The sequence below is a fragment of the Thalassophryne amazonica genome, chromosome 12 (assembly GCF_902500255.1).
Source record: "Thalassophryne amazonica chromosome 12, fThaAma1.1, whole genome shotgun sequence".
Taxonomy (NCBI): domain Eukaryota; kingdom Metazoa; phylum Chordata; class Actinopteri; order Batrachoidiformes; family Batrachoididae; genus Thalassophryne; species Thalassophryne amazonica.
In genome coordinates this window covers 40,590,602-40,613,514 of record NC_047114.1, presented here as the reverse complement: position 1 = coordinate 40,613,514, position 22,913 = coordinate 40,590,602, and the positions used below count along the sequence as shown (strand labels likewise).

General features: G+C 39.9%; 1 protein-coding gene across 1 annotated transcript; it reads right to left on the bottom strand.

Annotated features, from left to right (window-relative positions):
- Positions 1-1,147: 1,147 nt before the first annotated feature.
- On the bottom strand, positions 1,148-21,818 carry LOC117521745 (transmembrane protein 8B-like). The gene is made up of 13 exons (XM_034183088.1): positions 21,603-21,818; positions 21,308-21,491; positions 20,929-21,130; positions 19,339-19,466; positions 18,989-19,254; positions 18,542-18,891; positions 18,345-18,441; positions 17,612-17,726; positions 11,897-12,039; positions 6,664-6,842; positions 5,788-5,934; positions 5,558-5,674; positions 1,148-2,356 (listed from the first exon to the last, which is right to left on the bottom strand). Exons 1-13 carry the CDS (start codon positions 21,664-21,666, stop codon positions 2,045-2,047), a joined length of 2,304 nt encoding a protein of 767 aa, XP_034038979.1. The 5' UTR covers positions 21,667-21,818; the 3' UTR covers positions 1,148-2,044.
- Between the last annotated feature and the right edge of the window lie 1,095 nt (positions 21,819-22,913).

Sequence of the window (22,913 nt, the reverse complement as noted above, 5' to 3'; positions counted from 1 at the left end):
ACGGACGAGTCATCAGTGATATGAGGGCGTTACGATCAGCTCGTCGAGGCTTTAATTATTGATCAGTTCAGATATCGTCAGCATTTGTGCAAAACGTCGGACTTGGGAGGTTGGATGAAGTTGGACGACAATCAAATGGAACGTTAACGTTACAGGAACTATGCAAACGATGAGGAACCATCAAGACAGAGAGCAAAATGAATTGAGGTTGTCTTTGGATTCGTTAACATTTTTTGACAGTTTAAAAATTCTGACGAAGTGCCAGCTACAGGAACTAAGCTGGACGACGGTTAAACGATGCCAATGTAAGTCCAGATTTCTTGTTTCGTTTGGGCTTCGGTGTCCTTCATTAGTGCTGTGTGACCGGTTTTAGGCCCCATAAAAAGACAATTTATCATCCCCACCCGCATGCCGAAATCGGCCAGCATCAATTTTTTTATTTTGGTGAATTGCACTGATGCCAGTACAGCTGATGCAAGAACCGGCACGTCTGCTAGGTGGCACATATGCTTTGGCCGAAGACCACCGAAGTTTACTGAATGTGGAATGTGTGGCTTGTTGTCATTGACAACCAGTCAGTTGCTCCTTCTCACTTACACACAGTATGATGTTTATCACGCTACTAGCGTGCAGTACACTAACTGTATTCAACATGGAAACAAGATTTATTTAAAAAATATCTGATACTTTCAGTTCCTCACTTGGTATGCAGCTGTATGCCATTTTTCAGGTTTGAGATTGTTGTGTCTGAGAGAAAATGAATTTGATTTAGCCCTGGAAGGAATGGCGAGCTGCATATGAACACGACAAATATTTAATTTACAAGTGCAACAGCAAACTAGTCTTTCTGCCTGCCAACTTACTCTGCACTCTGCTCTCAGCAGTCACAGCCTTTAACAGAGGTGCTCGACACCCTCTGCAGGTATCAATAATCTACTACACCCACACAATATTTTAGACACTACAGAAATGACATTGTATGTACCTGTTTCTAAGAAAAAAATTAAAAAAATCTTTTTTTAATGGGGTCTTATTTGTTCATGACTTCAGAACAGGGCTCAAATGATCAACATATTTCCAATTTCACCATCTCTCTGATCGTGGTCTCGAGTTTAAATTTGCTTCTTCTGTACCTTTTTTCCACCATTTCCATGTATTCCATGAACCCAGGTGTGTCTTTGGAGTCACAGACACAGACCATGATTGTATAAGAGTGGGTCTATGTCCATTCATGGCTAGAGATGAGCACAGACAACAGGCACTTGGACATACATGCACTTCCAAGATTTTTAAAGTAGAACCATGGCTTTGTAACTTTTTTTTGACAGTGTCTTTATTTTCAGAGCCCATAACAAACTAAATGTAAGAAATATAGTTAATACAAATCATCTCTTTTTCAGTTATTTAGATTTAGTCATGATTATACACAGAGTTTTATAAATGAGGTCCCTGGAGTCTTAAAATCAGAAATTAAATACCCACATAAATACCCAGACACAAAGGTATGTTAAAAAACAAAACAAAACAAACAAACAAAAAAGAAACACACAAATGAACTATGTCTGGTACAAATCTTTCTTCCAGCAGGTTAGATGTGTACTGTTGTACAACAGTGTTTGTTTATGGATGTGTAACATGAAATCCTCACCCTGCGTAACTGTAGAATGCAGTTACAAATCCATTTGGCATAATATGACCCTTTAAATGCGTTTCTGCTAAAAGTGTGAACACAGAACTAGTGAGAGTCTCAGACCTCATATGGGTTTATAATTTTGCAAAACAAAATGTTTACACACGCTGTGCTGCAGCACTTCACAAGCCTCACTTCTGAGTGTGTCTGCAGCAGTGAGTACTTTAATAAATCACTCAGAATCCATGTATTAGCAATCCACAGAATAACTACACAAATACACTGCCACCATAGCAGTAACAAATGTGGAAATGGACAGGAAAGAAAACTACAGTGACAACACGCGTTTGTGAAGCATACTGCAGGGGGAGGGTGTGTGTTTGTGTGTCAGTCCTTTATCGTGTGCACTTCCCACTATGTGACAGCATAGAGTTCTTCTTTCTTGTTGTCACACAGTGTGTATCCACAAACCCGGGGTCTCCACCTCCAGCCTCTGATCCACCCGCACGACTCTGTGTCCCTCTCTTTTGGTGGAAGGAGGAACACCACGCTGCTCGCCACCAGAATGTGCCACAGCGAATGTGTGTAGTAATAGTTGTCCTCTGTCTCAGCAAAAATATATACACATACCCCGATCAGAGCACAGGCTATACCTGGGACCAGGAAGAAGACCCAGCGCTGCCAGGAAGGCGGGTAACAATGTCGCCGCCGTATACCTCGAAACACCTGCAGATAGAAGAAAAGGGGTTTCTATAAAAAGCAAAAGGCAGTGATGACTAGTGCAACACAAACTAATGTTTTAGTGGTCTGCTGTAGATTTAGCTACAGCCAGATCCATAAGTATATCCATTAGCGATTTAGCAATTACAGCCATTTTTATTATACACAGTGTTTTTATTTTCAGAGCCCATAACAAACTACATGTAAAAATTATAGTTAATCTCTTTTTCAACTAGTTTTATTTAGACAAATTCGGGGATGTTAATAAGTCACAGAATACATCTTGGACTTTATTTACATCAATCATGAAGTAATACAAACAGATTGGTACTACAGTTGTGACTGGAGGTTTACATACACTAATCATCAGCATGAATGCCATGGTAATTTTGGACTTTTAATGATGTCTTTGAACTGTTCTTTTGCCAGAGTGGAATGACTGTACAGCATACATTATTCATTTATAATAAAAAAAACAAAAACAAAACAAACCAAGAATTGGAATATCAAGTTTTAATTTATTTTGGATCTTCCCTAATCCACACAGGGTCAATGTTATACATAAAGGCTCAAATATATGCAAACACCTCCACTAATATTTAGTTAAATGTCCCATAGCAAGCTGCACTTCAACCAGATGGTTTTGGTGGCCACCAACAAGCTTTTGGCATAATTCTGGTCAGATATTGGACCAATGTTCTTGGCAGAATTTGTAGAATTCAATTAAACTGGTTGGTTCCCTGGCATGGACCCGGCTTTTAAGCATTGTCCTCAAATTTTCAATAGGGTTGAGGCCAGGGCTTTGGGAAGACCATTCCAGAAGCTTCATGTTATCCTGGTTTATCCAACCCACAACCAGTTTTGTTGTGTGTTTGTGCTCACTGTCCTGTCAGAACATCCAACTGTGGCCAAGTTTCAACCATGTAATTGTTGATTTGAAATGGTGTTGAAGTTAGAGGTTGTCCTTCTTATTTCATTCACTTTGTGCAATGTATCAGTGCCACTAACAGCAAAACAGACCCAGAGCATGATGCTACCACCACCATGCTTGACAGTTGTTACAATGCTCTTGGGTTTGAAAACCCCACCTTTACTCCTCCAAACATATCTCTTGTTATTGTGGCCAAATAACACAACCTTTGTCTTGTCTGTTCATGAAGTTTTTTTCTCCACAAGGCATTTGCTTGTCCATGTGGGCAGGTGCAAATTTCAGTTGACACTGAAGGTGTAGAATTTTCAAGCAAGGGCTTCTTTCTTGGTTGGCACCATCTCAGTTCACATTGATGTGAAACTTGCTTCACTGAACAGTGATGCTGGTGTTCCAACTGTTTCCATTTCATGGCAGGGTTGAGCCTTGGTGGTTCCTGAACATCCTAACCAATTTCATCTCATGCGAGGGTGACAATTCAGGTCTTCTTCCAGACCTTGGCAAAGTGGTGACAGATCTAACTTTTATTTACATACAATTGTTTGAACTGATTATCTTGGAATCTGATGTTGCTTAGAAATGGCTCCAAGAGACCTCTCCAATTTGTGTAAATTCTGCTTCTTAAATCTTCACTGAGTTCACTGGACTTTCCCATTATTCTGAGTATTGGTCAGTTCAATAAGTGCTGTCAAACATGTCCTTTTTATGCTGGCAGAGGAACTAGCAGTTGCAGTCAATCATGATCAATAGGAAAGAGTTAATAAGCCTCAGACATATCACATTAAAATACATTGTAGAACCTACAGCAGTACTTATTACAGGGCTGTGAAATGAAAATTGTGAAATCCGAGGAAAATTCGCAGGGGGTCTGGGGGGGCACCCCCCCCCCTCCCCCGAGGAGCTGGGGTCTAGGGCCTTGTGGGGCCCCAGAAACCAAATAAAATTTTCATCTACTGATACATTTTCAACATCTCCTGGAAGAACAAATCTCAAAATTAGTGCATATTTAAAATGATCCTAGATTCAACCTTTCATTTGAACCATCAATGATCATGTTGAAATAACAGAATATGACGTGGAAGTAGGACCTGGTATGATTTTCCTTTTAATTGTAAACCAAATTATGCATTAACTCAGAACAATTAAACTACATGAAATTCATGAAGACTGAAAAGACTGTTAAAATATTTCAAAAACCACAGCTAAAGCTTGTAGAATATTTTAAAAATCAGGGTAAAATAATCAATAAAATACCTTATAGTAAAAAGCCACACATTCTTGTGTAAATTCCTGTAAATCCACTCAAAGCCACAGTGTCTTTTTTCCCATGAAAAAGTCTACATTAATAAAAACTAATTTACATTGTTGTGTAAATTCATGTAGCCTAAATTCATTCAAAGCCACAATGTCTTTTTTTTTTTCAATGAAAGAAAGTCTAGATTAATTAAAGAAAAAAAGGCACATAATCTTTTCTGAAATTCTCTTTGAACAGCACAATGTTTATTTTCCAGAGAGAGAAAAAAATTCTTACCAGTTCACTTTTCCCGTTTATCTTTCAGGTGTGTTCATGAAGCCAGCAACAATTCCACGAATTCTTGTCCTTATCACACTTTTTCAAACAATCTTTCTCGCCATCTTCGCTTTGTCTGATGTCGCTTGTGACACAGACATGCTGCAAAATTCTTCTTTAAAAACTTGAAAGTTCTAAAAGTTTGCGATGTGTAGATGCTACGTTTAGCTAAGCTTCACACAGGAGCCACACAGTGTCACCGCAGCAACCAACCAGTCCTGCTTTACGACAACTGTCGTAACAGCCAGGTTTTGAGTGGCATTTATTCTCTTCGAAACTCCGCGGATCAGAGGAAACTGATAAGTGTCTGTAAAACACAGATCAGTGTCAGCGGACTTATAAAACTTGCATGATGTCGTAAAAAAAGAACGCTTTGTGATAAGCATTTTAAAAACTCAGTAACGATCACGATTAAAGAGTACAACACTAACACCCCCGTTCCCCTCCCCATGATGAAATCCGCGGAATCCCGCTGAGTTTTCACAGCCCTGTTATTAAAGGATTTAAATGAATGTATGTATATATTTAAGCCTGTATGTGTAATTTTGACCTTGTGTGGATTTGAGAAGATCCCAAATGAATTCAAACTTGTGCACCAATTCTTGTTTATTTAAAGTCATTGTTGATGTGTGCTGCACCCTTTAAACTTTAATCTTTTACTAATACAAATGTACAGCAAGTCCCAGTCTGACCGTGGTGCCCGTCTTACCCATGCTGTGACCATGATCAGTATCCCACAGAGGACGGGGCCCAGCATGTTCCACAGACCTCTGCGGTCCAGCTGCAGTGACATGGCTATCAGCAGAGCCCCAAGCATAAACAGAGTCTGCACACATGGATACAATATGGAGAATGAGAAAAACCAAAAAAGATCACTTTAGGCAGCAACTTTTCCCTCTCAGGAATCTGTGTTATACTCTTATGCAGTCATCAACTTACATATTTGAAGGTCTCCTTGACACGAGCCATACAGAGGATAGTGACCCAAATGGAGGAGACTGACCCAATGAAGTCACAGTACTGCAGAGTGTCATAGTCCATTATACATAATACTGCCACACCGGGCTGATCACATGCATGGTAGAACTACGGATACAAGAAACCACTGTAAAGATGTTTTTAATGGCATAAGAAGAAGAAGAAAAAAAAAGACATTCACGAACACAGTCCCACTGCCTTACACTAAAATTAAAACCTCTGACGGACGTACAATCTTACAACTTCAAAGCCATACGATGAAATTAAAGAAAATTATTATTATTAAAATAATTAAATAGATTACATCTAATCGCAAAGGTAAGGAGAAGAAGGAATTTCCTGTCCATCTTGCACATTGCTACATGCACACTTAGTTTACCTCGGCTAACTGGAAGTGTAATGACTTCATTAAAAAGCTAAATAACATAAACAGCACAATGTGACTGACTATTCACCTCCTTCATATTAATGTTGGTTACACAGAAATGTCATTTTTAAAGACATGAGGTGCCCAATTGAAGACTGAACAAGAGTCACAAACTCCAAATTCAATGCTGAAATTGGTCCCTGGTGTCAGCTCCTCAGCCATACCTAACTTTACTCACAATTTCGTCCATGGAAGGACACAAAGTATAAGCAACAATGAAATGATGAGGAAAAATGCAGAACTTTTGTCGTCAGGCAGCTTGACCTTTACTGTGATAACTGGTAGTTTAGTCCCAGCCCTGAGTGAGACCCATCAGCAACATTACGCTGACACACGTTTTCAAACCGTGTCTAATGCTGCCTTAACATACACATAGCAAGAAAGAGTTTGTGCATGTTTGTTTGTGTTACCGTGGAGAAGAACATTGTGAAGAGGTAGACGGATGCTTCGGTGATGTAATTGCGTTTGATGGCCACCACAATAGGGGGCAGAAAAAGAAGGTTACTGAGCGTGAGCAGCAGAGTTGCCATCACCTGGTGGTGATATGACTGTGCGGTGGAATCATCAGTGCAACCCCACCCACTCCAACCTACACACACATGGGAAAGAAACAATAAGAATTGGGTAAGAACCATGTTTTTCATAAAAAAGAATTTTTTTTTGTTTGTGTTGAGTCTGTGTGCTGAATAAATTCATTCATTTATTCATTCATTCATTATATAAGTAAACTGTAATATTTAACATAATATAACTATATTTTCAGGGCTGTAAGTTACTTTTTTTTTTTACTTGTTTCACTGGTCCTACAACTTATATGTCAAAGCAATATAGATATGAAAAAATACTCTATTATCACGTACGGCCACAGGATGGCCCATGTACACATGACAAGCTGCTCCTGTATTTTTGTCCATCTTCATTATGCATTTTTGGTCAGATGTAACAAGTCCTCTAGTGGCCATCTTAACACTTACTGTATAACCAGTACATACATTTCTAAACTGAGATTATGTAACAATAACAGATTTGTTTCAAAATTTACAATCGCTGAGTTACATTGTTCAGCTGACATAAACAATGCTTGTTGTCATCTGCATACAGTACTCACTATTAAAATCAATGTGAATTTAATTGGCTGACACATGTGAATCAGAAGAACTAATTTAGTTATAGTTCCTCTGCTACCCTGCTTCTGAACTTGGGGTCTGAGGCACCCTAAGAGATCACCAAACATAAAAGGAGGCGTGAGGTTTTATCAAAATTAGAAATGCAAATTATGTAAAGTCATAATAGCTTACTTACTGGAAAATCAAGTTATTAAAAAGTACAAGGAATAAAGGGAAGCACTGCGATACTACACCATCAACTACAGAATTTGAATATAGATTTGTAATTAAAAAAAAGACACTGTCGCTGAAAAAAATTCCAGAATTAGTTTGAAGGTTTTTGCAGCCAAAATCAACAAATTATGTTGGAATTACAGACATTTTTATTTTTTATACAGAGACACTCAGTTTCAGGGGCATAACAGTATTCAGTCATCTCATAGTGCACAGTCTCTGTGTCCATCATTTGTGGTAGCACACAGAGCCAAAATGACAAAACTGGTGTCACTGTGAAACGCAGTCATCCTCTGTGTGCCGTATGTAAACATATGGAGGTGCTTTGTATTTAGGGTTAAACTTACTTTACCTCTAAATTTCATAAAATTATTGCATTATGTACAGGCATAAATCCAGATCTCAGTTGTAAAGCTGAGGGGTAAAGTTCTGTACTGGGAACTGGGATTTTTTTAAGCATATTGTCAATAAATTATTCATCTGCTTAAGCTTATGACAAATGTGGGTGTGGAATGCATTAGCTTAGCGGGATATTTAGTGCAGAAAATCCACTATGGTGATAGTGCAGTTTATTTACCAGGGAGGGAATTTCAACAAGTTGAGACTGTGGCCTGCTTCCATAGTCGTGTCCATAAAAATCATAGAGGGATATGCTTTCCAAACTTAATACCCATTACTATATTGGATGATGTTGAAATTGAGGATGGCCCAGTGGTTGTTCCAACAATAGCAAAGATTTTGCGCGCGGAATGTCTTAAACCCAAACCTACTTCTAGGCATCTTATATATGCTACTCTGGAACGACCCCTAAACCCAAACAGTTCAACTGTCAACCCCACTGAGGTCCTTAGACTGGGTCTCATTAACATAAGATCACTGTCCTCAAAATCATTGTTGATCAATGATGTAATTATTGATCATCACTTAGATATGATTGGGCTATGTGAAACCTGGCTTAACCCTACAGCTGTCCTCCCCTTAAATGAGGCCTGCCCACCAGCATATACATTTAGTCACGTAACTCGTGATGCGAAGCAAGGCGGGGGTGTTGCTCTTATTTATAAATCTAGGTTTAGCTTATTAGCTGTTGGGGGTTACAAATATCACTCATTTGAGCATCTGATTCTCCGCTCTGCTCAGGATATTACACATTGCCAAGGTCAGAAGAATAAAAATCAGTCGTATTACTTTGTCACTGTATATAGGCCTCCTGGCCCATATTCTGAATTCTTAGATGAATTTGGTGGGTTCATAACTAACTTGTCAACTAGTGTAGATAACATTCTGATCATTGGTGACTAACATTCATATAAATAAGCCTTCTGATCCCCTCTGCAAATCATTTATGGAAATTGTGGATGCATTAGGATTTCAGCAATGCATTCAGGATTCCACGCACATTAGTGGAAATACCCTGGATCTGGTTCTCGCACATGGTATTGCTGTCACGAATACTGACATCATGCCTCTTACATCAGCGGTGTCTGATCACTCACCTTATTAAGTTTACAGTTTCGCTGCCGTGTTTAGTGGAACAACAACCTTATATATCTTTACGGCGATGCATCAACTCCTCATCTAAGACTGAACTCGAAGCTAGACTGCCTGATGTCTTAGCTTCACATTTGACAAATACCCAGTCAGTAGACAGACTTGTGGATAGTTTAAACTCAGTGCTCAAAACTACACTCGACATGATTGCACCACCTGTATTAAAACCGCGCTCCCCCAAATCACAGTCACCTTGGTTCAATGATTATCTGCGTGACCTCAAGCATAAAGCAAGAGGTCTAGAACGGAAATGGCGTCGTTCAAAATTAGAAGTATTTCACCCTGCGTGGCGTGATGCTATCTTAGACTATAAGCATGCATTATTGGCTACAAAGCGGACTTAAAAACAAACATAATTCAAAGTTCTTGTTTGACACGGTGGCAACACTTTTGCATGGACAACCACCTGTAGTTCACTCTCCTTTTACAGCACAAGGTTTCCTGGATTACTTTGGGAAGAAAATAGAAGACATCAGGTTAAACATAGCCTGGCATGCCTTAATCCAGCCACTACACCCTGCTATTGATGTGGGTGCCACTACTGAGGTATTACCTAGATTTACAGAATTTGACAGTATCTCACTAGGCATGCTGACAAAACTCGTAATGTCAACAAAAAGCACAACCTGTTTATTTGATCCTATACCAACAAAACTGTTTAAGGACCTGTGACCCACTCTTGGGCCGACTGTGCTGGAAATTATTAATCTTTCTTTAACTTCTGGATCTGTTCCTAAATGTTTCAAATCTGCAGTGATTAAACCATTACTTAAGAAACCTAATCTTGACCCTAGTGTATTGACAAACTATCGGCCGATATCAAATCTATCATTTTTCTCTAAAATTCTGGAAAAAGTGGTGTCACGGCAGCTCGTAGACTATCTTACTGAGAATAATCTCTTTGAGCCACTGCAGTCTGCTTTTAGAAAATATCATTCCACAGAGACGGCTCTCACTAAAGTGGTGAATGATCTTCTGCTTACAATGGATTCGGACACCACTACAGTTCTGTTGCTGTTAGATCTCATCATATTCTACTTGATAAGATGGAAAATCATTTGGGGATTACTGGGAGTGACCTTGCATGGCTGACGTCATACTTGACCAGTTGTTCTCACTGTGTTTTGTACAGTAACACTACCTCTAACCTTAGTGACATGAAATTTGGGGTTCCACAGGGGTCTGTCTTAGGCCCCTGCTTTTCTCCCTTTATATAGCACCCCTTGGGCACATATTGTGGCGTTTTGGGATTACCTTTCACTGCTATGCAGATGATACTCAGTTATACATGCCAATAACTGCAGGTAATCTCATTCACATAAAATCCTTAGAAGATTGCCTTGCAGCAGTGAGAAGTTGGATGTCAAGAAACTTCCTACTTTTAAACTCTGATAAGACTGAAATGATGGTTCTTGGTCCAGTGAGACATCGGCATCAATTTGACCAGTTAACGCTCAGCCTCTGCTCGTGTGTCATACATCATACTAACAAAGTGAGGAACCTTGGGGTAATTTTTGATCCTTCATTGTCCTTTGGCCTCCACATTAGAAATATTACTAGGACTGCTTTCTTCCACTTGCGAAATATAGCGAAGATTCGTCCCATCCTGTCTATGGCTGATGCTGAGACCTTGATCCATGCATGTATCTCTTCTAGATTGGACTACTGCAATGTTCTATTTTCTGGTTTACCGCAGTCTAGCATTAGGGGTCTCCAATTGGTTCAAAATGCTGCAGCCAGACTTTTGACACGAAGCAGAAAGTTTGACCACATTACACCCATTTTGGCATCCCTTCACTGGCTTCCTGTCCCAGTGAGATCAGATTTTAAGGTTCTGCTACTAACCTATAAAATTATTCATGGACTGGCACCCTCCTACCTAGCTGACCTAATTAAACCTTACGTCCCGGCCTGGGCTTTACGTTCTCAGGGTGCAGGACTACTTTGTGTACCTAAGGTGATTAAGAAGTCTGCGGGTCACAGAGCTTTCTCTTATCGTGCCCCTGTTCTGTGGAATGATCTCCCTGCGTCAATAATTCAGATTCTGTGGAGACTTTCAAGTCCAGACTTAAGATGCACTTATTTTCCCTTTCATATGGCTAGCATACTGGTACAGTTTTGTTTTACGTTTTTTTACTCTTTTAATTTATTTTATTAGTAATTGGAGCGGGCCGCGGCCTCAACTTTACCTAAATTCTGGGTCTTTTAGTGAAGTTTAGGGCTAGTAGCCGGCGATCACCTTAGTATTTCTCTGTTTTTCTTGTTGTTTAATGCTGACAAATTATACAGCATTTCTTGTCTTTCTGATGCCTGATTCTGTTTTTTCTCTCTGTTTAAGGTGCAGCTCCATCCAGAGATGGGAGTTGTGTTCGTGTTGGCGATCCTCCTGTCCTGTGCGCCAATAGCATTTCTTGTATATTCGTCCGTGAATTGTTCTGTGAATTGTTCTGTAATTTATCTTTTGTAGCATGGCCCAAGCAGAGGGTCACCCCTTTGAGTCTGGTCTGCTTGAGGTTTCTACCTCAGAGGGAGTTTTTCCTTACCACTGTTGCTCTGGGGGTTGGTAAGGTTAGACCTTACCTGTGTGAAGTGCTTTGAGGCAACTCTGTTGTGATTTGGCACTATATAAATGAAAATAAATTGAAAAATAAATTGAAATTGAAATTCATATATCTTCCACCAAATTACAAAGCATTCACAATGTTTGACAGTGGATTGAGTGTTATGCTTTTGGCTTTTTTGTGTGTCATACCGGCTTTGCAGACACAGGCAGCATACAGGTACCTGTAGGCTCTCAGGAGTCTACATTCACCGTATGTCCCGCAGTCATCAACACAGGCACTGACAAAAACCTCTGGGACCACAGAAACCACGGATGCATTACCACAGTCACTGCTGCAAAACACAAACATCATATTCAAGAACACATACAAAATAATAAAGCAATGATCAACAGATTGGCATCACAGCCCATTTTCATGATAAAACATGGCAACATTCTGGATATCATTTCAGTTTTTAGAACATGCGATCTAAAACGCATCTGTCATGGGTCATGTTTTGACCAAATATTTTTCCAAGTTTTTCTGGTCATTTTCCCTCCTTGTTAGTTGGTATTTCCTCTACTGGTTGTGCCTTTTTTGTGTGTTGTTTCTCTTGTGTTAGTTTAAGTACTATAATGGGTCATGTTTTGGCTCTAGTTGTTTCTATCCATTGTCACTGAATTATTGCGTTAATTAATTTACTCTCCATTTACTTAGTGATATTTCAGTCATGATGTTATTCTGTCGTTTCTCCTGTGTTAGTCTGACTTCTGGGTTTTTGTCTATTACATGCACATGGACCCAAACTTCAGGATTTAATTGAATGGCGTCCTTTTTAACTGGTACGAAAGGGTCTCCTGGTGGCCAAATTGTATTAAGTTCTGCCGTGCTCTCTGGCAGTCCATGTTACAGTGTTTTTTGATTACTATCCAGAGGTGAAACAAAGTCACTGTCAAGTCATCAATCTGCAAGTCCCAAGTCAAGTCTCAAATCAGCTTGCAAACAATTGGTTGTCATTATGACTTGAGACTTTTTTGCTCTGGTTACAGTGTTTTTGATTTTACGTTATAGACCATTAATGAAAATCTGGGTTCCTGTCTCTTGTCTGCTGTTTTGGACTCTGTGGTGTGAGAATATTAGTTTACTAAATTCATTCTGAGTTTTGGATTATGCAAGTCCACATTGTGAGCATTTTGAAGGCATATCATAACAACCAACCAACCTGTCACCCCATTTAAACAGAACTATGCAAGGTGCACAGCACACTGGTACTGAACGGATACAAAAGAAAGATGTGTTTTTTCAATCACATATACGTGCCACATCTGTGCAAACAGAGCAAGTGAGGAAGCCATTAATCTAAAACTGACATTTAAACAAATAAGTAACAACTTTTGTATCAACTTTTCATGACAAATATAGGACAATGGTTTCCTCCTTGGTTGGCAACCTTTCAGCTCATGGTGAATGAGCTCGCTCTGAAATGTGGATGATATCACACTTCTATCTGATGCTTTCATTCCCTCCTCACTTCCAAGGTTGTGATCAGATTCTGGTGGACCTTTTGAAAAAAGTTTAATTCCTGGGTGTTAATGTTTTTACCGTTTGCCTCAACAATATAACATCTGTATAGCTCCAAGCGTCTTGTATTTTGTATAATAGACTGCACATTTTCTAGTGGTACAATGAATTTTTTCAAGATGGCTCCAAAAGAGGAACCTGATGTGGAGATTCAAAATTTTGCTCTGGATCAATCAATCAATTTTATTTATATAGCGCCAAATCACAACAAACAGTTGCCCCAAGGCGCTTTATATTGTAAGGCAAGGCCATACAATAATTACGTAAAAACCCCAATGGTCAAAACGACCCCCTGTGAGCAAGCACTTGGCGACAGTGGGAAGGAAAAACTCCCTTTTAACAGGAAGAAACCTCCAGCAGAACCAGGCTCAGGGAGGGGCAGTCTTCTGCTGGGACTGGTTGGGGCTGAGGGAGAGAACCAGGAAAAAGACATGCTGTGGAGGGGAGCAGAGATCAATCACTAATGATTAAATGTAGAGTGGTGCATACAGAGCAAAAAGAGAAAGAAACACTCAGTGCATTATGGGAACCCCCCAGCAGTCTAAGTCTATAGCAGCATAACTAAGGGATGGTTCAGGGTCACCTGATCCAGCCCTAACTATAAGCTTTAGCAAAAAGGAAAGTTTTAAGCCTAATCTTAAAAGTAGAGAGGGTGTCTGTCTCCCTGATCCAAATTGGGAGCTGGTTCCACAGGAGAGGAGCCTGAAAGCTGAAGGCTCTGCCTCCCATTCTACTCTTACAAACCCTAGGAACTACAAGTAAGCCTGCAGTCTGAGAGCGAAGCACTCTATTGGGGTGATATGCTACTATGAGGTCCCTAAGATAAGAAGGGACCTGATTATTCAAAACCTTATAAATAAGAAGAAGAATTTTAAATTCTATTCTAGAATTAACAGGAAGCCAATGAAGAGAGGCCAATATGGATGAGATATGCTCTCTCCTTCTAGTCCCCGTCAGTACTCTAGCTGCAGCATTTTGAATTAACTGAAGGCTTTTCAGGGAACTTTTAGGACAACCTGATAATAATGAATTACAATAGTCCAGCCTAGAAGAAATAAATGCATGAATTAGTTTTTCAGCATCACTCTGAGACAAGACCTTTCTAATTTTAGAGATATTGCGTAAATGCAAAAAAGCAGTCTTACATATTTGTTTAATATGTGCTTTGAATGACATATCCTGATCAAAAATTTCTCACAGTATTACTAGAGGTCAGGGTAATGCCATCCAGAGTAAGGATCTGGTTAGACACCATGTTTCTAAGATTTGTGGGGCCAAATACAATAACTTCAGTTTTATCTGAGTTTAAAAGCAGGAAATTAGAGGTCATCCATGTCCTTATGTCTGTAAGACAATCCTGCAGTTTAGCTAATTGGTGTGTGTCCTCTGGCTTCATGGATAGATAAAGCTGGGTATCATCTGCGTAACAATGAAAATTTAAGCAATGCCATCTAATAATACTGCCTAAGGGAAGCATGTATAAAGTGAATAAAATTGGTCCTAGCACAGAACCTTGTGGAACTCCATAATTAACCTTAGTCTGTGAAGAAGATTCCCCATTTACATGAACAAATTGTAATCTATTAGAAAAATATGATTCAAACCACCGCAGCGCAGTGCCTTTAATACCTATGGCATGCTCTAATCTCTGTAATAAAATTTTATGGTCAACAGTATCAAAAGCAGCACTGAGGTCTAACAGAACAAGCACAGAGATGAGTCCACTGTCTGAGGCCATAAGAAGATCATTTGTAACCTTCACTAATGCTGTTTCTGTACTATGATGAATTCTAAAACCTGACTGAAACTCTTCAAATAGACCATTCCTCTGCAGATGATCAGTTAGCTGTTTTACAACTACCCTTTCAAGAATTTTTGAGAGAAAAGGAAGGTTGGAGATTGGCCTATAATTAGCTAAGATAGCTGGGTCAAGTGATGGCTTTTTAAGTAATGGTTTAATTACTGCCACCTTAAAAGCCTGTGGTACACAGCCAACTAATAAAGATAGATTGATCATATTCAAGATCGAAGCATTAAATAATGGTAGGGCTTTACTAGTTAAAGTTAAAGGAATACTCGGCTCAGTAGAGCTCTGACTCTTTGTCAGCCTGGCTACAGTGCTGAAAAGAAACCTGGGGTTGTTCTTATTTTCTTCAATTAGTGATGAGTAGTAAGATGTCCTAGCTTTACAGAGGGCTTTTTTATAGAGCAACAGACTCTTTTTCCAGGCTAAGTGAAGATCTTCTAAATTAGTGAGACGCCATTTCCTCTCCAACTTACGGGTTATCTGCTTTAAGCTGCGAGTTTGTGAGTTATACCACGGAGTCAGGCACTTCTGATTTAAAGCTCTCTTTTTCAGAGGAGCTACAGCATCCAAAGATGTCTTCAATGAGGATGTAAAACTATTGACGAGATACTCTATCTCACTTACAGAGTTTAGGTAGCTACTTTGCACTGTGTTGGTATATGGCATTAGGGAACATAAAGAAGGAAGCATATCCTTAAACCTAGTTACAGCGCTTTCTGAAAGACTTCTAGTGTAATGAAACTTATTCCCCACTGCTGGGTAGTCCATCAGAGTATATGTAAATGTTATTAAGAAATGATCAGACAGAAGGGAGTTTTCAGGGAATACTGTTAAGTCTTCAATTTCCATACCATAAGTCAGAACAAGATCTAAGATATGATTAAAGTGGTGGGTGGACTCATTTACATTTTGAGCAAAGCCAATTGAGTCTAATAATAGATTAAATGCAGTGTTGAGGCTGTCATTCTCAGCAGCTGTGTGGATGTTAAAATCGCCCACTATAATTATCTTATCTGAGCTAAGCACTAAGTCAGACAAAAGTTCTGAAAATTCACAGAGAAACTCACAGTAACGACCAGGAGGACGATAGATAACAACAAATAAAACTGTTTTTTGGGACTTCCAATTTGGATGGACAAGACTAAGAGTCAAGCTTTCAAATGAATTAAAGCTATGTCTGGGTTTTTGATTAATTAATAAGCTGGAATGGAAGATTGCTGCTAATCCTCCGCCTCGGCCCGTGCTACGAGCGTTCTGGCAGTTAGTGTGACTCGGGGGTGTTGACTCATTTAAACTAACATATTCATCCTGCTGTAACCAGGTTTCTGTAAGGCAGAATAAATCAATATGTTGATCAATTATTATATCATTTACTAATAGGGACTTAGAAAAGAGAGACCTAATGTTTAATAGACCACATTTAACTGTTTTAGTCTGTGGTGCAGTTGAAGGTGCTATATTATTTTTTCTTTTTGAATTTTTATGCTTAAATAGATTTTTGCTGGTTATTGGTAGTCTGGGAGCAGGCACCGTCTCTACGGGGATGGGGTAATGAGGGGATGGCAGGGGGAGAGAAGCTGCAGAGAGGTGTGTAAGACTACAACTCTGCTTCCTGATCCCAACCCTGGATAGTCACGGTTTGGAGGATTTAAGAAAATTGGCCAGATTTCTAGAAATGAGAGCTGCTCCATCCAAAGTGGGATGGATGCCGTCTCTCCTAACAAGACCAGGTTTTCCCCAGAAGCTTTGCCAATTATTTATGAAGCCCACCTCATTTTTTGGACACCACTCAGACAGCCAGCAATTCAAGGAGAACATGCGGCTAAACATGTCACTCCCGGTCCGATTGGGGAGGGGCCCAGAGAAAACTACAGAGTCCGACATTGTTTTTGCAAAGTTACACACCGATTCAATGTTAATTTTAGTGACCTCCGATTGGCATAACCGGGTGTCATTACTGCCGACGTGAATTACAATCTTACCAAATTTATGCTTAGCCTTAGCCAGCAGTTTCAAATTTCCTTCAATGTCGCCTGCTCTGGCCCCCGGAAGACAACTGACTATGGTTGATAATAAATAATAATAATGGTAAATAATTTAGAGGTGATTCAGCAGAGGGAGTGCTTTAGTTAAGGCACGTGAAGATAGACAATTAAGAAAAATGACAAGATATAATTCTAACTTTTAAAATTATTTTATAGAGAAATAATATAGACATTCTCATTGACACAACACACATATCGTTTGACAGAATCCACTATGTACAAATGCGAATATGTGGCAAAGTCTTTAACCCAAGTGTATGTAAACCTATGTCCACATCACACGGACATTAACAAGGCTTCATATGCTATTACATACTATATGTGTAATGTAGAGTGTGGGCATGTATACTGTCCATTTTAAACATGTTTTCTGTAGAAGACAAAATTTCAAAGTGCAGGAAACATTCAAAATATGCTATGAATATATAATTTATTTTACTGTGACAATATTTACAATTACACAAATATGTGTGGGTGTGTTTCTTTTTTACCCATTACATGCAAGCTGCAGGGTGAGGTACCATGTTGCTGACTGAGGGAAAGGCAGTCTGATTACAGCCTTAGGAACACTGGCATTCACATGGACACCATATCCTCCAAACAAAGCTGCACATGAAAAATGGTGACAAATTTTAGTTTCATTAAACAACAAACGCATATGCTGCTTGATATTGACAATCAGTGACACTACAAGAAGCAACAGACATTATGGAAAATGAACCAAACCCAGTGGTACTTAAGAAAGATAGAGAAAAGCGCTTTTCTTTTTCCTTTGAAATGTTACTATGTCCAAAACAGGTTGCCAGAAAAGTAAATGAAAAGAATTTTTAGTTGGTGGTTCAGATGCCAAGAAGTTCTGGAAAACAGTGAAATTCATGGTGGAAAAATGGCCTCATTCTTAAACTGCTGTTTTGTGAAAAAAGTCTTGTATTTTGACATAACTCCACTGAAAAGTAACAGATAAAATACTGACAGATCTACTTCTGCTGGGTCTATTAAAAAAAATGCAAAAGGCCTAAAGCTAAACCGCACAAACAAAAACTGATCCTCCATTTGACTTTCAGGAGCAGAATTTTTTTTTGTCCGTTGTCAAATGTCCATCAATAGTTCAAACAGACTGATGGGAAACTAGAGGATCAGGATAATTAAATTACATATTATAGCCATGCGTTCTTCGATTTGTGGATTTTTAATCAAATGAACGTGAAGATTACAAAGTGCTACCTGTGTGACAGGGCTGAGAGTGGTTGAGTCCAAGGGCTGGAGCCCATGGAGTGAGACAGGCCACCACGGTGCTGCTGTTTCCCAGTGTTGCATTAGTCTATACACAAATCAAAGTTACCACCACAAACACATGACTCAGGGACACTCAAATCCAACACGATGTACTGGGTATGTGTATGACATTCAGTGGCACTCACAGTGTTGAGCGTGAGCTGTAAGTTGAGGGTGCCACCAGTGGCTTGAGTGGGCAGTGGGTAGCTGAGCAGTGTTGGATGAGTGTTTGTAACGCTGACATTTGGTCCATTGATGGGTGTGTATCGCAGTGATAAGACATCAAGCTCATCAAAGAGCACGGGGATGCTCCACACACACCTTGATGCCAACAAGGGTGATAACAACGATGCTAACAACGATGTGTTGCTAAATGCAACTGTCTCAGTAACTGCTGAGCTGTTGGTTGCCAGTGTGCCATTAGCATTGGTGCTGTTGCCTTGGAGTTTGCTGAAGTCATCTCCCGTAAGGCCTACACTTGGAGGCTTGCAGCCAACTGACACAAACAGTGCGGAAAAGAATTACACATCCAGTGGTTTTGACAGACAATGTGTGAAACCGCATGTTTGACCTGTGTGTATTTCTGCATTTACCCGTGTAATTTGATACAATCCTAAAGGTCACAGAATGGTTGTCATGGCGGCTCTCCACAACAACTCGTAACCAGGTGTTCCAAGGAGGGGTGAAAAGGGTTGCAGAGCAGCCAATCCCTGAGCAGTTCACTGTTACTGGGCCTTCAAGCAGAGAAGCGGAGCCAAGTCTGATGGCTAGTGAACAGTTTGTACTACCTGGGCCCTCTGCTGATGAACAATCAGCCACAGAAATGGTGACAGAAGAGGCAAACTCTGGAACATACAACCTAAACAATCACAGAAACATCATGAATCCCCTAAAAAAACACCAACAAGGAAAACATCTTCACAAAGACACAAAAATGCCTTACTTAAGGCGTGCAGGTCTGTTGGGGGCTGCGGTTTGTTGAAGGAATGCAGCCTGGTATAAAATGGGTGTGTCCACAGATCTCCTGATTGACAGCTGGGGCTGGAAAAGGTAGGTGCAAGAGGGAAAGCCCTGTAAAAGAAGAGTAGAGAGATTAGAGAGTGTACTGTATTGCTGAAGTAAGTATGAGTCACAAACAAGGGCTCAGGAAAAAGCACAGAAGACTGTGGTTAAGCTACTTTCATACAAGAAACTCTTTCTCTTTTCATACTATAACTACATTCTGTTTTTGCAAAGCTAAGTGAAATTTAGCTATTAATATGCTAACAATAAATAAACAAACGAGACAGTCACAAAACTACACTGACTGGGGTGGATTATAAGGGGGTGACTTTTTCTAATTATGTTGGCAAGAGCTTAAATCTTGTTCAGACGCTCATGGATATGTAACCGCCATGTGAAAATCATAGTTTCCCACAAAGATGATCTTGCGCGCAGTTTGACAACATAATACCGTATATCAAATTTTCCATGTGACATGTGCTAAACAGCCACAGCATGCCCATAGTATAAAGCTGGCCATCCACGATCCAGTGATACGATACAAATGCACACAACACAGCAAGATTTTGGTTTCACTGTGGAAGGTTCCTGGTTAAAACCCCACCCCTGCCACATTTCTCCATGTAATGTATAGTTGCGTAAGGAAGGGCAAAACTTGTGCCAAATCAATATGCAAATCCACCTGGGATCGGATGAGGCAACTCCAAGTGAAAGGAAGGGAGATTATCCACATAATCACATAAAAACATCTATCACTCAGTGTCACACTCAATGTAACACTTTCTGTGCCTGCTCATCTTGGCACAGTCTACAAAAAGATCAAATGTTGGAAATAAATAACCAGATTATGCACAGAAATTGTATCTTGTACAGACAGTAGCAGTTTCATTGCTTTTTAATTACTCTGGACCACAGATGAGACATGCTGCACAGCTCCAGTAATCCTCCTTCACTGCAGTGCATGGAGGAGATGGGGTGCACACTGTAATATTTTTCATTTATACAGCGCCAAATCACAACAGAGTAACAGCCTACACTAATATGTAGGCTGTTACTCCACAAAACACTTCTGCATTACATTGGTGCATCTATGATCATGAGTAAGGCATCATATCATTGTGCAGTCTATAGCCAGCTTGCATGTTCCCCTGGAAAACCTCACAGTGATGTCATGCATGTACAACATTACGGGCTCCATGGAAAAAGGAAATAAATTACGATAGGGCAGGATGTTTTGCCCGATGTGACTGAAAATCCATTATACAAAATCCAGTATATACAGTGTTTATTACATGGAAATCCATTCAGAAACATTGGGACTTCTGCTTTTGTCCAGTGAGTGCGACTATCCGGTTTATACAATGACGGCTTAGGTGAGTTTTACTGTATTTCTTTTTTAAATGAGGACTCCATATTTACTTTTTGAGGTTTTAATGCAATAAATTTAGTTTATTCTTGATGATGCTTAATAAGATTTGCTAAACATTTTCTCGATTTGGTACTATAGTCATCATCATATATCTCTACAAACCTTCTGCTCTATGCGACCATCATCTTCAGGCAAATGGGCAGCAACATACCAATCCCCGGGTGCCGGGTTGGAGAGGTTGAAGGTCAAGGAACCATGGGACGTCACCTGCAGTTTCAAAGAGCTACAACGACTCCACAGCGTTGAGTTTGGAAAGGCTGAATTTTCTGGGTTTATAACTGGGGGAGCACCCCATCGAATATAACTACAACAGAAAAGAACATATAAAATGAACATTAAGGGGAAACCACGTGTCACTGTCAGGACATAAAGGATGACTGCAGAAAGAAAATCTAAAGCAGGAATAAGGGAGATTTAAAGAGGCTGTGCAGATGAGAGACAGAACACTAAAGCAGAAGAAATATAACGATATGATGGTTACATGGTGACATTGTGTTGTCCACAGCTGAACCTCTGGCCTCTGGTAGCAGAGAAGCGCCAGCGAGCCACTGCAGTCTCCTCCGCGATGTGAAACCTCTGTAGCCGCACACTGCCGTACCAGCCGTATCTGGACAGTTTCTGAGCAGGTTTAGACGACAGCTGAGACACAAAAGTCACCTGGCCATCTGCAGACACAAACACGGACATTTTTCGCGACATACTCACTTTTCACCCCCGGCTAAGCTAGCAAAGATTAGCATAACAGCATTCGCTTCTTTTCCCCGGGAAACACTCACCGTCTCCTAATGTCCAAACCGTCAGCGCGACGAAGAGGAGAGAGCGGAAAAGATATAATTCCATGTTTCACTTACAGTTTTCTGAACCATGACATTGTCCTTTAACCACCTGTAATGTCAAATAAATTTAAAGGGAATTCATTGGCACACTTCCTGGTTAGCATGTCAACACAATGACGTCAGACCAACCAAAAGCTACTTCAGGGACCGTCCGTCCCCTGAGCAGTTGAAAGTACAACTTTTTGAACAGACATTGAATATCGTATAATAAAAGTAGATATCGTGTCAATCTCATTTTTTATTTTCCTTGTATTAATCAAAGTAATACAGAAAATAACAACACTGCATTTGTATCTGCAGAACATATAAGCTCCCTCACAAGGAGAGGGGCCGGGGAATCACACTGACCCTGAACATTACGCAGTAACTTCATAAAGAAATAATGCCGAGTTTCACAAACTTTCATGTTCATTAGCACACAGCTAATGTCATAATAAAGTTTCTGCTTCTGATGCTAGTTTTTTTTTTTTTTTTTAATAAACATGCACAGTATTCATCTGTAGCATTCTAATGACGTCATAAAGCAGGCTGGTAGTAAAGTGAAGTCAGTTGTTATCTGTAGCACTCAAATGACATCATAAAGCTGGTTGTTGATCACAAAGTGAACTCAGTGTTAATCTGCAGCACCGAAATGACGTCACAAAGGATCCTGGTCACAAAGCAAAAATGTTCATGTAAGTGGAAAGTGGTTTGTTAGTCTGCACCCCTCCAACAGAACAACCAGCAACAGACAACAGAAGCAGATAGAAGGACATTTGAACCTCTTATCAACTGTGAGCTACAATGAGCAGGAAGGACAAGACCCAGCGGACTAGTGGTAGAATGAACACTCCATCCAGCCCAACAGAGGGTTATAGGGTCATAGAAACAAAGGTCTTAGGTACAGTCCAATGGTATAATTTCAAGGATGGCTTTGGTTTTATTCGAAGGAGTGACACTCAAGTGGACATTTTTCTTCATCATTCTGCCATCAAATGCACAAATGCTCGTAAATACCTCAGCAGTGTGGGAGAAGGAGGAACGCTGCAGTTTGACATTGTAGAGGGAAAAAAGGGACCACAAGCTGACAATGTCACCATCCCCGTCCAGAACGGTAAGTCAACTCCTTTTACTAGTTCTTTTGTTTTCTGCATAAATGTGATGCAGTTTGGATTCTTGTGTTGTTTGAAAGTTTTTCCCCCTTTTTAAATCAGATTCATGTTTTATTCTTGATCTGTTTTGTATCTGATCTCTGCTGATGTAATTGCTGCT

Coding starts and splice junctions, on each gene's coding strand:
- LOC117521745 (XM_034183088.1), bottom strand. CDS start 21,666: ATGGAATTATATCTTTTCCGCTCTCTCCTCTTCGTCGCGCTGACGGTT. Junction 19,255..19,338: donor AACAGACCTGCACGCCTTAA/GTAAGGCATTTT, acceptor GTGATTGTTTAG/GTTGTATGTTCCAGAGTTTG. Junction 12,040..17,611: donor CTGCAGCTTGCATGTAATGG/GTAAAAAAGAAA, acceptor TGTGTTTTGCAG/CAGTGACTGTGGTAATGCAT.